The 15,981-nt window shown below is 52.0% G+C and overlaps 2 protein-coding genes across 2 annotated transcripts; one reads left to right on the top strand and one right to left on the bottom strand.

Annotated features, from left to right (window-relative positions):
* Positions 1 to 2,141: 2,141 nt before the first annotated feature.
* On the bottom strand, positions 2,142 to 5,201 carry CSE1 (Importin alpha re-exporter; the record flags this gene model as incomplete). Its single annotated transcript, XM_036637245.1, has 4 exons — positions 2,142 to 2,769; positions 2,823 to 3,126; positions 3,177 to 5,054; positions 5,132 to 5,201. The coding sequence occupies 4 exons, from the start codon at positions 5,199 to 5,201 to the stop codon at positions 2,142 to 2,144; spliced, it is 2,880 nt and encodes a 959-aa protein (XP_036497826.1).
* A 2,284-nt stretch (positions 5,202 to 7,485) lies between these two features.
* On the top strand, positions 7,486 to 12,285 carry CGCS363_v005395 (Tuberous sclerosis 2 protein-like protein; the record flags this gene model as incomplete). The annotated part of the gene is made up of 1 exon (XM_036637244.1): positions 7,486 to 12,285. One exon carries the CDS (start codon positions 7,486 to 7,488, stop codon positions 12,283 to 12,285), a length of 4,800 nt encoding a protein of 1,599 aa, XP_036497823.1.
* Positions 12,286 to 15,981: the final 3,696 nt, after the last annotated feature.

The following is a 15,981-nucleotide window of genomic DNA, read 5'->3' as shown; positions in this document are numbered from 1 at the left end:
ACCTGGCGTTTTTTTTTTTTTTTTTTGATATCCGTTCTTATTCGTTGTATTGCGAGAGCAATCAGCCTTTGTACATTGTTTCTGGTGTGGAGGCATTTGCGGAGGAGGCAGCATCGTCATGATGCGAAAAGTCTGTGAGACGTCATATCACGAAGGCCTGATTTATATTTCTTGAAGTAATTTACGCGTTCGGATGAACATATAGATACGTTGTAGTACAAAGTGAACGACACACTTGAACGAAAAGCTAATGAAATATGGCTCTTACCAAAAAACACAATGATCTCGCCCACTCATGTCATTATCTCCCTTGGCAACCGGGAGCAAAGTGTCCTTCATTTCACGCACCCTTTTACTCGACTCAAGTCCCCTGAAATTGTCATCAACCAGCGTTCCCGGGCATTACAGAGCGGTCAACGGCATCCTCCGCGCCTCTCGACCCTTCCAAGTTCTTTCTCGGTAAACTGTTCGCCTGCCGCCCACTCTGCGCCCTGAGATCACCGGCAGCCCCAATTCCCGTCTCGATTCCCGCAGATCGACAACCTCAACTTCCCTCTTTGACCGCTCCTGTTCCCACTGGCCCAGTGGCCCTGCTCATCACCCGGGGGAGGGAGGGCATCGGACCTTGTCCGTTTTGTTCGTTCGAGAAAGACCCCAGGAGTTCGTCATTCCAGTGCAGATACCGGTGACGAGGGGAGAGGTGGAGGGGCGTGATGAGCAGCGGGTACGGATACGTAGGTGTTCATCCCATGTTTCTTTCACGATGGAGGAGGGCCCAGACGTTCTGGTCGAATCGTCAACTACATTCCCAGGGTGAGCGAGAGAGAGAGTCCACGTCCCCAACCCTCCATCCAATCACGCGGAGCCTATAAAAAATCTTTGTACGGAAGTACGGAGCACCCTCCCTACACCGTTGTCGCTCATCGTTCGCCACGCGGTCTAATATCGGTGGGAAGAAAACTCTTCCCTTGGCCAGCCAGCCTGCTTTTCGACTCGCGTGATGGCAGAGAAGCACGCGCCTCCTCTTCCGCAGACCTGCTCGCACTCCCTTACCCGGTCTCGGAGGGCCGTAATTGAGCCCCAAAGCATTTTTATGCAAAAAAATGTTTGAAACTACCTTATCGACGGACGCCTTGGTCGGGAAACACGGGTGAAACGGAACGAATATAATCAATTTGAATTTTTACACAATTCATTTCTGGTCCGCCCCCCCCCTTAAACACTCATAAACGCAAGGCCACGGGAGAAAACTTCTAGAACGACGGGTTCCCCGTTCGCAAGCAAGGGACACCCGGGACGATGGGTATCCCGGGATCTAATGGATTTATGGATCGGAAGCGGTGTAGAGAAAGTACGGGACTCCAGCCAGGCAGAAAGAGACTTGTTGGGAGAGTTTTTCTGGAAGACCCGACCGACGTACGGACCACCACCGTAATCCGTACATGCGAATTAACACCCCCGGCCCCGGCCTATAGGTGCGCCGAGCGGGTACGGCCGCGGCCGGGGCCGAATGTCACCCTTCATGCCACGATGCGAGCGTTTACGTGACTGGCCGGGGGATGCGGATAGATCATGTTCAGCGCATGACGGATTCATGGATCTCGTGTCGTTGTCTGGGACCTCGGATGGCTGGCTGGCCTGTGTGGGTTTCTGGGGTAATGATGGACCGGCCGTATGATATGAGCGGTGAGAGATGCAATGGCATGATGGACATGGGCATCGAGGATCGGGATGCCGCTCATGTTGACTCAAAATGAAATGTTGCTTTTGTCTTCTCACAGCTTGCGAGCATATGACACTTGTCAGCTGTGCGTGCCTCTATGAGACTATCTTGTGATGATAATGCTTTCGGGCATTTGGCTTTGGACGATTATATGTCGTCTCTAGGCCTGCATCCGACGATCTATCTGATCGAGCTTCTGATGTTCCTCCAACGCATACGCCTCATTACGTCTTTCCTAAGCGAGCTTCCCTGTCCACTCAACTCCCTTTTTTCCTGTTCGACGACGCTATCCTGCGCCTTTTGTCCCGCCCTACATTGTATTCGTCAAGTTCGCTCAAGCCTACTGAATTGGATGCCAACTGCCCATCGAGAAGACAACGTTGTCCGGTAGGCCCATTCCACCGCTGGGTAACGCCACCTATTGCAGATACTGCTGCAGTGCCTGCTGCTGCTCCGGCGTAAGACGCGTACTTATGAAGTTCACAATGGCTCCGTTGTGGCGCTGGTTGGCAGAGCTGATGTACGCGCTGACCCACGGCGCCACGGCAGTGACCTCGGGATAATCGTCACGCACAATCGGCTTGCAAGTGTTGAGTGCGGTGTACGATAGTCCGAAGCCAATGTCATCAACGTCGGCCTCAGCAATGATCTCGTCGCCAAGACCCGCAGTCATCACGGGTGGGTTCACAAGCAGTGCGAGAAGAATCTTGCAGGTGTTTGCCCAACCCTTGGCGAACTTTTGCGCAAAGGCCTGAGAGTCGCAAAGAACCTTGGTGAGAGAGATCACAGCAAGTTTGCGGTCGACAGGGCGCGCCAGCTTTTCCGTCTCACCGAGAACGAAAGTCGGGTAAACCTTGGTGAAGATGCCCTCTTGGATCTTCTCCGAGTGCTGCATGAAGTAGTCGGCGCCGTACCCGGCCTCAAGGCGGGCCGAGACGAGGTGGAAGAACCGAGCGAAACGCAGCTTCAGCGAATCGGGTGGGTTACCCTGCAACTTGGCAAATGTGAGATTTAAAATCGTGCCAAAGTACTGGTCGAGGACGCCGCTGCATTTTGAAGTTAGCGTGATTCATATGGATTTGAAGGGTCCAACGCTTACGGCTCGAATGACTTCACAACAGCCTCCAGAATGTCAAAGGCGTACAACTGGTACTTCTTGAAGTTGAGGAGGCGCTGGAAGATACCAAGGATCGCCTCGAGCTTGTTCTCCGAGACGATGTAACTGGCAGTGGCGGGAATGACGGCTGACAGAAGTCGTGTGCAAGCAGGCACGTTACCCTTGGTGTCCCACAAGCCTGCCTCGAGCAACGGGCCCAGGAAAGCCTTGTAGTTGTCGGAAATAGCATCACGAGGGCTGGACTCCAGGAGCAGCGCCAGGATCTGGAAAATGTACTGCAGAAATTCTGCGAAAGAATTAGCAAGGCGTTAAGAAGCATCATAGGGAATATCCTACCTGAGACATCTTCCACCAGAATCTGGTTGAAGGGCTCCCACAACTTCTGGTTGAAGAGTGCTGCGCTCGTTGAAGAGCAGTATCTGACAAGCGCGCCCAGTGCCTCAAAGTGGTAGTAGTAAAAGCGCGGGTTGCTAGGGTTCTGCTTGATCATGTTGGTGATAGCAATCAAGTGCGTGAGGATGCCCTCGACGAGAGGGGCCGCACCGTCCTTAATGACGATGAGGATTCTCATGACGCATCTCATCAGGAACTCATTCTCCTGCAACTTCGCAGGGGTTCTCTCCTTCTCAATCAACTTGAACAGGTGGTCGAGCAGGTCCTTCGCGAAAGGCTGAATATCCTCGCGAGGGAACATAGCCTTGCCAGAATCATCAGACAAGAAGAGAAGGCGCTCCACTGCAATTGCAGCGTAAGAGTAGACAACGTAGTTGTCCGAGGCCAGGTTCTGGATGAGAGGAGGGAACGCCAGCTTCCATTGCTCCTTCGTCAACTGGCTACGGAAGGTATGCAGATATTTGATGGCGTCAACCTTGGAAATGGGCTCAACGCCTGCGCTGGCCATCAGGTCAGACGCAATGTGCTGCTCGAAGAAGTCAACAACGTTGACCAGAGAGTTGACGGTCTTAACACCCTGAGCAGAGGTGACGGAACCCTTGGCGGCGACCGAGATGAACAGGTAGACAGCAGTGTCCTTTGCCTTCCAGTCGGTCTTGCCCTGCTCCAAGTAATGGTTGATGTACTTGTAGACAACACCAGTGACCAGTTGCTCGTACTTCTCTTGAAGCCTCCGGAGGAAATCAGTGGCAGAGCGGCGTCTGGAATCGGTGTCGGAGCCCTCCAGATCGCGACGGATAAACTCGATGGGCTCATCCTCGAAAAGCTCCAAATCAGATTCGCGCAGGGCGACGTTGGGCAAAATGACCTTCTCGACCACTTGGCCCAGAACTTCCTCGTTGGCAAAGACACCAGAATGCTGGGATGTGCCTGCAACAGCGGTCAAGAAGTGCAGGGCCTTGCTGACTAGCAAGTCGTACTTGGTCTCGGCTCCGACATTGGAAAGCAGGTTCCAAGCATTTGTGATGAAAGGCTCGGTGTACTTGCTGAAGTCCTCATCGTACTTGAGGGTGTAGAGCTCCAAAGCCTCGCAAATGTCCGCCTTGACGGTATCGACGACACTAACCTCGGTATCGTCATCGGTTTCGAGGATTGGGTTCGCGTAAGTGAGGTACTTGTGCAGGAGCTCGGAGATGGACGCCAGATGTTCTTCGAAGATGGGAGGCATGTCGTGTGACGAGAGATCGTAGAAGATCTTGATCATGAGACTCAGAGCATCGAACCAGTTCTTAAGAACGTCCTTGTTCTGAGCGTTCTTGGTGATCTGCTCGTCGGTTTGAACCAGGAGACGCACGAAGGGCTGGGCAAATGTGCTAATGACATGGTTGATTTCCGTGTACAGCTCGTCGGTTCTGAAGAGGGGTCGCCAGCGGACAAAGATAGAGTGGGCGACTTCGAGGACACCGATGTTGATCTTGGGATCGACGGGGGAAAACTTCTCGACGAGCTCCTGCGTCAGAGATTGCCACCGCTCCCAGAAGTCGGAGTCGGCGATGATGCTAATGGCATCGCCAAGCTGTGTTTGGATGGCGGGAGGGCAGGCAATCATCAGCCCAATAAGCTGAGACTTGATGGTTTGCACCTCATCGGCGGGGAGCTTGTAGTTTCCGTCGGCGTCAACGTAGTTGGAGCGGATGAAGTTCTTGAAAGCCAAAGCAGCAGCCAGACGAGTCTTGAGGGGCAGAGGGTCGGAAGCAACGATGTTGAGCAGTTGTAGCGAGTATTGGGGCTTGCTTTGCTCGGCCTTGAGGGCATTCTCGGCTGTTGTTCCGTTTGTTTATTAGCATGCAAAGCAAACAAAGTTGGCGGGGTAGGAAGCAACGGGGATATTTAGGTACCTTTCTTATGAGTGCTGGGGTCTAAAGTAGCGTCCAGCAGCTGGGCGATGGTGCCCATTTGGGAGGCCATCTTGACAGAGTTCGCAACGTCGAAAAGGTGTGTGGATGACGATGTGTTGGGACTTCGGACTGTCGTGGACTCTGCCTGTTCTGAACTTTTTGGGGATGGGATGTGTTGCTGTGGGGGGCGAGGCTGCTAACGGCTGCCATTTGGAAAACAGATGGAAGGTGCTGTGGGGCAACTGTCATTGGTTGGAGCCTGCTGGTAGGCACCCAGAACAGCTACATAGGTAGCAGGAGGCGCTTGGGCCGGGGGAAGACGCCGGGTTGTGTTGTCGGAAAAACCACGGCCAGCGACGGGGCGGGGTTGGCCCGTGCTTGGTGCAAGACAGGAATAGGAGCCACTTTCAGGGTTTGCTGCAAGAGAGACAAAGAGAGGAATTGCTGAAGAAACTTCCCTGGAATGAGGGAGGGTCTTCTGACGTCGTCCACGAAGGTTGGTTGGTGCCGTAGGCGGGAGCGGCTTTGTTGAGCGTGGGCTGTCTTGGAATTAGGGTAACAGGGAGATCAGATTACGGATGCTCCTGCAGAAATTACTACTGCAATCCTGTGAGACAGAGATAAGGCATATCAAACCAATTGGTGCAGTCATCTCATGTTGCCATGACTATCGTCTGAATGTATCTACTAGAGCTATTGATCTCTGGCTAAGTACCGGCCATCAGCCCCCCGTGACGTTTTGATCCGGGCCGGCGCCGACAGCGGGTCGTTCTCGGAAGGGTGGATGCCCGCCACGGAGAATGACGCCACGGCCACCTCACAGGGCAGATGACGGAATAATGTTGGTGCGAAGACACTGTGCCCCGTGGACCAGGGCCATTAAGAAGGAAGCATCCATTCCACGAGTGTCATTGGATGAGCATGAATCTCTGCGCCCGCCAGGACCTGGGACTGGATCAGCTGGCCATGTCAAGTGGGGGCATTTGACCACTCTACCGTAGACTCTCGTTCTACTCAGAATCCGCTGCCGCAGGGGTCAGTGATTGGCTACAGGCATGAATACTGTGTACCGTATATACTCAAAAAATCGGTAATCCGCACTCCCCCGGTCGACCGGGGATCAATTGGTTAGGTCAGCATTAAAACAGCGAGAGGGTCCGCAGCAGAAAACTGGATTGGCTTGACAGGGGAGGGTGCGGATTACCGATTTTTTGAGTATATACGGTACTTTGCCCCGGCTTAGCTTCTTTTAGACCCCTACACACGTCTAGTTCTAGCTTAGCTGCTCTTTGCCAGAGACTCTATAGCCAATTATATCAGTGTAATAGGCCTTTTATGGGGGCGCGGATTCTGAGTAGAACGAGAGTCTACGGTAGGACTCTTTGGCTTAGGTAAGGCTGGTAAGGTAGGTACTTGGCAGGAAACCTGCAACTGCAACGGGAAAAGAGATGCCCTGCGCACGCACTGCATCAGGGAGCTCACGAACTGTTGGTTCTTGCTGCAGGTACTTGTCGCCTTTCCTGCCCCCTAAAAAACCTGCACTACCTCCACCCCTACCGCCCCTGACCAGTGAAGGTACAGCAGCAGCAGCCCCGCCCTGCACCGACAGAGGGGATCAGCGTCCAATTTTCCTCGACGCATTTTTCTGCTGCTTCCAGATCTCTTAGTTGCACCACCAAAGAACTTCAACAGTCCGATGCGCAAGACTATGCTGTGAGAGCGCATTAGCACCTCCCGAATCCTTGGCACCGCAAACCACAGACAATCGCCGGACTGAAACCACCACACCACCGGCTCTCTCGCCTCTCAACTCACGTCCCATCGACGGTCGTTCAGTCCCCCCCCTGGCCTGACTGAGGTGGTGGTTCCAGTTGCGCCGGGGGCCTTGTTGCTTGGTGTGCGTGCGGCACCCCTCCCACTTTGTCCAACTTATTGCTCTCCCACTCCGACTCCCACTTCGGGGCTATCTGGCCTGCAGCTCGCCTCGCCGCCGTGGATGGGGTTTTCCAGACCTTCCCAGCTGAGCCGATAGCAAGTTTGCCGTAAGTATCGTCTGCAGATACCTACTTCTTGCTTCCTTTTCCCTTCTCCAGCCCACACGTCCTAGCCTGCGTACCTATCCATCTACCTTGCTCCGCAAACTAAGTTTCATCGTCATCTCCAAAGTTGTGGACCCCCATGAGGCCATCATCGTCATTAGCGATTCGAATGACAGCATCACCTCGCTCTCTTAACTACCTTTGACCACTACCACGCCGATATGAAGCACACTGTGCTACAACTCGGCTAACATGCTCCGTCGCATAGTATCCTCCAAGAACATCCCCAGCGAGTCCGACCAGTCCGACGAGCACATGTCCCCTTCGCCAGGAGATGCGCCTTCATCGCCAGACTCGAGTCGCCCTGGCGGCCTGGCGAGCGTCTTCAAAGGCTTGACGGGTGCCAAGTTGACCAAATCTCCTCCGCCGAGCCTCAAATCTACCTCGTCGATCCTCTCTCCCATCGCCGACACCGTGAATGCCACCCGCACTACCCTGACTCTGTCGCCGAACCACATGGAGTCCTTTGAGTTGCTGAAGAGCGGGAACGGCACCGCCGCCGATCGCGTTTCTGCCGCAAACTCCCTTCGATATGCCGTGTCCGAATATCCCATGAACCCTGTCCAGGATATCTGGTACGCTGCGAAGGACATGATCGATGCGACAAAGACAGATGCGGAACGTCTCGCTGGTTGGGAGCTTCTTTCAGAATGCGTCAAACACAAGGAGGCCTCGGACCTCGATCGCAAAGAGTACTTCCAAACTCTCACTGCACCCGCGAACCCGGACGATTTCCACCTACAACTGGCTGCTGTCGTGGACCTCACCAAGCATGGAAGACAGCTGAATGGTTTCGATTACGATGTGATACCTTTGCTACGAAGTTGGCTTTGCGACGCCTACAAGGCCGTCAAAGCCGCAAGGAAACAAGCTAGTCGAGATGCGAAGAAAAACACCAAATCCAGGGTCTCTGTGGCTGGAGAGGAAAAGAACCTGCATCAGCTATTCGTTTTCATCAGCGAGGTCATCAAGTTTGGATCCAACGTAGCCGATGAGGCTGCAATGTCCGGTTTGATGAAGGCGCTGGTCGGCATCTGTCTCAGCACAACTATCGAAGACGACCTACGGGCTTCAATCAGCGTTATTGATACTATTGTGACGTTCGGCACCTTGCCTGTCGAAAGCTTCAAGGAGTGTGTACTTGTGCTGGGCTCGATATTCTGCCTGGTACCAAGCCTATCCAAGACCGCATGGCACACCATATCCATATTGCTGAAATCGCACAATGGCCCCGCCGCAGTGAGAGTATTAGTCGACCTGTTGCGTCATCTCCCGCCGGACGGCACCAGCAAAGGAAAGGACACCAGGGACATCCGCGGCGTGCTCGCTGTCTTGGAGAAACTGCTCACAAAAAGCACTGAAAAGGGATACCCGCCTGTGCCCTTTGCCCTACTCATCGATGGGTTGGTTGCTGCGGTCCACAGCACGGACTCAGGCCGAGTTCACTGCGCAATTCTGAAGCTCGTCAACTCCCTGTTCCGCGACGGTGATGGAAAGCTTCATAATCTGATCATCGAGGAAGACTGGTCGAAATTACTGGATGTGGCCATGGAATGTTCAAAAAAGGCCTCACCAAACATGGTGACCGGTATCGGTTTAATAGCCCCGGAGACAGAACCTGACCGACCAGACGAAGCTATTGGCCTCGAGCTGTTGAAGCTCATCGCGCGTCTAGAAGAGTTGGCCACTAACAAGTCCGGCGATTTTGTTCAGCGACAGATAATCATCAGATTCTTCACCAACATTCATGCCCGACTTCCAGATTCTGCGGCACGGGTTGTTCTCACATACTTCCAGGAATTCCGATGCTGCTCTCCTTCGGATCTGCAGTGGGAAGAAAACTTATCTCTGGTCCTGTCGGAATTCTATGCCAATCGGAACCGAACTTCTCAGACTCGTCTTCTAGCCCTTCAGGCTGTCACCGAGTCTTACGACATGATGGACCTCATTGGAGAGGGTTTAGGCGATGACATCGTTCCGAATCTGATTAAAGACCTTCTGAGAGACATAGCTGATGAGACCAACCTGCTGGTTCTTGAGGCAGTCGTCTCATTTATGGTTTCTGTCTGTGTGTCTTCGGATCGTGAACTTTTCGACTATATCACAGACACGTTGAGAACAATTGTCATGAACGAGCGGCTCTTGTCGCCAATACCGTCGTCAACGACATCGCGGCCAACAACCCCGGTCATGGCTGATGCAGGTCCTGTCAAGAGCCATACAGCTTCTGGTGTTGTGACAAGGGGTTATGTTAAGCTTTTCATGCGATGCATGAACTTGGACGGAGCCAAAAGTCTCAAACTTTACGACGCACTTGTCAATATCGCGAAAACAAGCTCTGGCAAAACGGATGCTCGACTGGTAGCGATGAAGCTTTTGTTCCGTCTGAGAGCCGATTGGGCCAACAGGGTATTCTTGATCCAGGATACAGAGTCAGAAGGCTTGGCGGCGACATTGCAACACACAGGTTCGCTTCGAGGACGAAAGAAAAGTGAAGATGCTCAACCTGCTAGAAACACGAGAGCAGACCATGGCGCCGTATCCCGTACTACGAGAGGAATTTCCTTCAGCAGCTCGTCAACGCAAGACAGGAGCTTTCCCATGCGCTCTGCCAGCGGCGCCAAACAGACGCATCCTTACAAGCAGCTATGGGTCCTGCCTGATCCCGAGGCTTTGCCTGAGTCTCCATCTGCAATAGCAAGCCCTATACTGGTGTCTCATATCGAAGATTTGGATACGACGGTCACTGAAGAAGGCGAGACAACTGTCGTGGAGACGAAACAAATTGCATTGAACATGGAAGTATGGCTTGACGCGATTGTTCACATTGTCGAGCACGGAGGCGATTGGGAGGTCTACAGCATGGTATTGGTGCATTTGCCTTCACAACTCACGAACCATGCAATCTTCCGGGGAGCTGTGCCGCAAATCAAAGAGCTTCGGCGCGTGGTGTGTGAACAGATTCGGACGAACAACTTTCAAGAGCCGCCCAATTGTACCAGTCTGCGCCGCGCCGATGTCGCCATCTGCCTTTTCCACAGCCTGACCATGATATTGAGCTATCACGAGTTCTTCCTCAAGGACCAAGAGGACGAGATTGTGCAAGCCTTTGTCAAGGGCATATCGACTTGGGAAAGGTGCGCCAAATACTGCATCCACGCTCTGTCAATCTGTTGCCACGAATTACCTCTGTCCACCAGCAAGACTCTAGTACAAATGTTGCAGAAGATGGCGCAAATCATTACCCAACCACATGTCGCTATGCACATTCTGGAGTTTCTTGCATGTCTGAGCAGAATGCAAAATTTGTACGTCAACTTCAGGGAAGATGAGTATCGCATCGTATTTGGTATTTGCGTCAGATACCTACAGTACGTACGAGACAAGAAACAAACCCAACGAGGCAGCCTCCACAGCGAAGCAGCAACGCCAACCGGGACCTCAGCGCCAGATATTTTGCATCCAAACGCGGCAGATGACCTGCCTCAATATGTGTATGCTTTGGCATACCATGTCATTACTTTCTGGTTCTTGGCCCTGAAGCTCCCGGATCGTGCTAACCATGTTGGATGGATTGCCAAGAACTTGCTCACGGATGTCGACGGTGGACAAAATCCTGAGGAACAAGCTTTGGTCACGCTCGACTTCATGCAAAGAGTCGCTTTCGCCGACGCCGATGAATCTTCGGAAGATTTACTCTTTACGAAAGAAAGATTTGGAGAGATCCTGAAGCGCAGATGGCTCATGGGTAATAGCATCGTGACAATTGAACAGTCGACGACCACTGGGTGGTCCCAGATCACTAAGCGGCAACCTTCTGGGACGTCATCTTACATTGTCCACGAGAACTTCCGACCACGTCCGGCACACCAAGCACAGTACATATCCGATGTTTCGAGAGACGGGCAATTGACCAACAACAACATCCTGCCTAGCCACTTAATGGTGCAGTTGATGACCTCAACCCCGCAGACCGCCGACGGAGCTCGCCCAATTCCCCTTCCCGATGATGAAGCGGTGCAGAGAGCCATGAGGGTGTTTGACCGCAATTCGACTGTGGACGGACACAAGGTCGGAGTCGTTTACATTGGCGAAGGTCAAACGCAAGAAGCCGAGATTCTTGCCAACGTCTCAGGTAGTAGCGACTACGTGACGTTCCTCAACGGCTTGGGCACTCTCACAAAACTGAAGGGTTCCAAGTTCAATTCACAGGGCCTGGATAGGGAATACGACACTGACGGCGAGTACACATTTTGCTGGCGCGACAAGGTTACAGAAATGGTCTTCCACGTCACTACGCAAATGCCCACGAACCTTGAGCGAGACCCAATCTGTATCAACAAAAAGCGACACATCGGCAACGACTTCGTCAATATCATTTTCAACGATTCCGGAACGCCCTTCAAGTTCGATACTTTTCCTAGCGAATTCAACTATGTCAATATCGTCATCACTCCAGAATCGAGAGCAGGATTCCTCGCCATGCGAGAAAACCCACCAAGCGAAAAGCACCCGCCTTTCTATAAGGTGCAGGTCATGAGCAAGCCTGGTTTTCCTGAAATCTCACCAGCGTCTGAGACGAAGATGGTCAGTTTGAGAGCGCTCCCAGGTTTCATACGCTTGCTAGCGCTCAACGCGTCCGTTTTCTGTCTGGTTTGGGCAAACCGCGAAGTCGGCGAGCATATCAGTTCTTGGCGTAACCGACTCAGGGAGATCAAGCGCCTTCGTGAGAAATTTGGCCCTAAGAATGCGCCAAACACACACGCTCCACTCAACCACATCAACAGTGCCTTGACACCATCACCACCGCCCACCTCACTAGGCGGCGCTGTCGTCGGCCCCAATCCATTGGGACCGGATGCCAAATCAGCCAGCGTGCGCGACAGCTTCAGCAGCCTCCGCCGATCCTCAGTCGCCACCTTCTTCACGAGCACGAGCGAACAAACGAGCCACCGCAGCTCAATGCTCTCCACCACAACCAACGATACCGAGATTGTAACAGCCAACGGACTGGACTCTCTCGTAGAGTCGGTAGACTTTTCTAAATGGGCGTAAATACGACATCGCAAACACCATCACTCTTTTTTCCACAACGTAGCAAGCGACATACAACAAAAGTTCGGCGTGGGCGTGTTGGGTACCTAATGAAAGAACAAAAGACGCAAAACGATGTATTAAGTTCCTCGTCATATGGCATCTTTTAATGACACTTTTCTCTGGACGGGGAATGAAAGGGGCAACCATGGGGGGAAGGCGGCGGGTTCTTCGGAATGAATACCACTAAAAGTTTTCTGTTCTTTGTTTTTTACATGGATGCCTCAATCTGCATTGTATAGGTCGTGACGAAAAGACTCCCTTCCGCAAGACGTTCTTGATTTGTCTCCTCTGCAATCTTTATCCACCGTTTCAACGTCGCAATCGTGTTACCGTCGCCTTCTGAGCTCGACAGTCAATTCGGTGGACATTTGGATAGTTTTGATCACAAGCACTCTCAACCAAGTCCTTCCATCGTTGTGAGTCCAAGAAATGCTTCAATGAACGTATATATCGACAGTCAACAGGCCACCCATTCAATTCGACAAATAGCCTCAAACGGACTCGGTCGCCATGCTTAATATTTGTCTCCTTCACCTGGCTTCCGAACCCAAACACACAAACATAGCGTCGACACCCAGGCTCCCTGCCCGAGATACCCAGAATCGAGCGCGCACACAATTTGCGAGGGCATCCCGCGATTTCGTACATTCAGGAGAGCTGACTTTCGCGACACCCGAGACGTCGACGGCTAAGGACGGCGAGATCTTCGTCCTGATCCACTTACGATGGCATGTTGCTTGGTCACAGACTGTAAATGCACGATTTCTGTCACCCAGTCGATGCCGCCTCGTCCTCCTCGATGTATCCGGCTGCCACTGAGTAGGGTAATGAACGATCGAAGATTTCGACAGAACACTACCTAGACATTATCCCTTTCAAACGCCCAAGAATATAATTGAGCCTCTCGCTTTGGCGACGAAGTTCCGTCACTGGAGGTTCTCAACTACTCCTCGTCCTGCGACGGCCCATCCCCATGATTGTACACCAATCAACTGGACGCCGTGGCCACAGCTGCTGTTCGTAATTGTCTCCCTTTAGATAGTCCCCCAGTATCACTGCTCTTGGAAGACGGGCGTTGTAGTTTCTGCATCAAAAGTGATGCAAGTGGACCGGCTGGATTTGTACGCTGTCATCTGCCTAGAAATGGATAAAGGCCGAACGACGAAGTTGCTGATGGCCTGCCGCAACAGTGTGTAGGAACACGGCCGTTCTTGTTTCGCTGAATATGAGCTGCCGATACAGAAATAGTTTCTCCATTTTTATCAGCCTTCCTAAACAGCAGATCTGTGTGCCGTTGATATTACCTGCTTGCACCATCAACGGAGCCATCGCCACAACCTGTTCCAGCCTCTGTACACTTTGACGGCTGCGCAAATTCAGCTGCATCTTTTATAGTCGTGCATGTGCCTCGAGACCATGGCGATGCCTCAGCTCAATATCCTAATTATAATAGAGTCTTAGCGTGTAAACACAACTTTTATCTCCGCTGATGACTATCATCGTGACTTGATGGCGGCGATTCCTCTACAACAGACAGTCGTGTCTGTTAATCATTACTGAACCATATCAGCCCAGGAAGCTCGGGCAAGATCATCTCTGTTCAAGAAATGAAAGTCTAATGCTTCGCTTAAGCTCTCAGCAACACAGCTTTGGTTAAAAGATTGGCGATGATTGCGAGCCCTTCTGAACATGCTTAAAGGTCTCGGGCACAAAAGCAGACCACTTCAGAGGTGCTTTGGGTGCCATTCCGCGATCTCCCTCATCATTCTGTAGAAACCGAAATGAGTGTGATGCAATGATGTGCTTGGGAAAAGTATACAAACAGTCGTACACTCGAGAGGTCAAAGTGACCTTCTTCGTGCGGTAGAGGACATCGACAAGAAGAAAGTCCAATCGCAGCAGCTCCTCATGACTCGCAGATGAACGGTTGGCCTTTTGTCTACGTCGTTCAATTTCGGAGTTCCTCCGCGGCTCACGGTACATTCGATCACAGCTCGTTCAACTCTTGAGAACTGTATGCCAAAACTTCAATCACGGCTGCGCCTAGAACACAAGAACAATCAATATCTGAACACACCAACCTATAATTCTCTCCTAGAGCCCGACTGTACACTCAAACCTTACCCCTCTCGACTAGTTTCTTCTACGACTATCCCGCCTATCCCGCGTATCGTCCACCGCACCCTCCCGACTCGGCGAGGCCTAAACACCTCCCAAACCGGTAATTCTCCGAAACCTTGCAGCATCGTGGCTTCCACATCCAGAAACCAGGCAACTCCAAACGGGCCATTTGCTCCTAAGTCTCAGACCCCAATCTAAGCACCCAACGCCACACAATTCATAGCAACCAATGGCACTGCCGCTTTCACGAAACCTCAATGCCGTAGACCGCTCCAGATCAATAGGGCACAGACAATCGAAAGCCGCACGTAAAGAGTATATCTTTTGCCCTGCGTTCTTGTCGGTGGCCAAATTGTCTAAACGCGTCGACATTTCTATAGGCCTATATCATAGAACTGTCTGAACTCACCAATATAGCTGCTAGACATCCGTTTCGGCGGAGCCATGTTGGGAATTCGAGAGGCAGTTTTTAACGGAGCAGAACAGGGGGAGCCAACGAGATCCCGTTCGATGATAGGCCGATGACCACGACCATGCCAAGAACCAATTTCCAACACCAACAATCTTCACATACCCTGTCCCCTTTCTGGAGAAACGTTGCATGTTGGACTACTCCCTACTCTGTACCTTGTCGATGTTCACAAAACGACCTAGTCCGCGACGCCCTGCATGTGTCGACGTCAGCCCTTCTACCATTTGATAAGCTGGCGCGCCTCTATCTAGCCGTGCCCATTTCCTATCGGAATTTCACCACGTCGAGGACATCGAGCAAAGACAATGGCTCAAGCTGCCTGGGCAAAGCATTCGTCTTGCGGGATTATAGTTGACCAGAAACAGATAGGTCGTGACAAACCCTCATCAAAGGGTAACGTTTTGGCTTACCAGACATTACTCGATCTAGGCCATAGAATCCATTAGAAGCTGTTGAATGGAAGCAGAGTTCGGTATTATTTGAGCCGTGTCAATCCGACAGCTCAGTCTCGCAATTATATCATAACGTTACACCGGGCGTAAATACTACCAGCAGGTATACACAATTCATCACCAAGCCCTAAGAACACACCTTCGCGGTGCCTCTTTTTCAATTCTTTAACTTCAAAAGCCTCAAGTAGTTTCTGCATATCAATATTCGTTCTAAGGCCCTAGAAACGCAAATATGCCTTGTTTACGACAAACAGTTCACAACCTTACCTAAGGCCAATCGCCATATCAACATGTTTACGCAATCCCATCGCCAGACGGAACACACATAGTCATCACGCAATTATCAACCCACCGATCACATTTCTCACCTACAATCTACGTCACAAAGACGTAAACCTCAACCCCACCTCACCCTACGGACTAAAAAAAAAAACAGCCAAGATGTCGTTTGATCTTTTGCGCAAGCGCATCTGTGTCTGGGAGGGGGGAGTAGCCCGGCACACACAATTTCAGCAATCATCAACAACTGGAACTACAAGGTCTGCCCTTCCTTGCCCTGTAATCGCCTTGGCTACCCTATTCGACCTGGGGGCCGGTGACAGAACGCAC

This window comes from Colletotrichum siamense (genome assembly GCF_013390195.1).
Source record: "Colletotrichum siamense strain Cg363 chromosome Unknown KSG_Cg363_contig03, whole genome shotgun sequence".
Lineage (NCBI taxonomy): Eukaryota > Fungi > Ascomycota > Sordariomycetes > Glomerellales > Glomerellaceae > Colletotrichum > Colletotrichum siamense.
The sequence above is the reverse complement of the archived record's forward strand: the minus strand, read 5'-3'. Positions and strand labels throughout refer to the sequence as shown.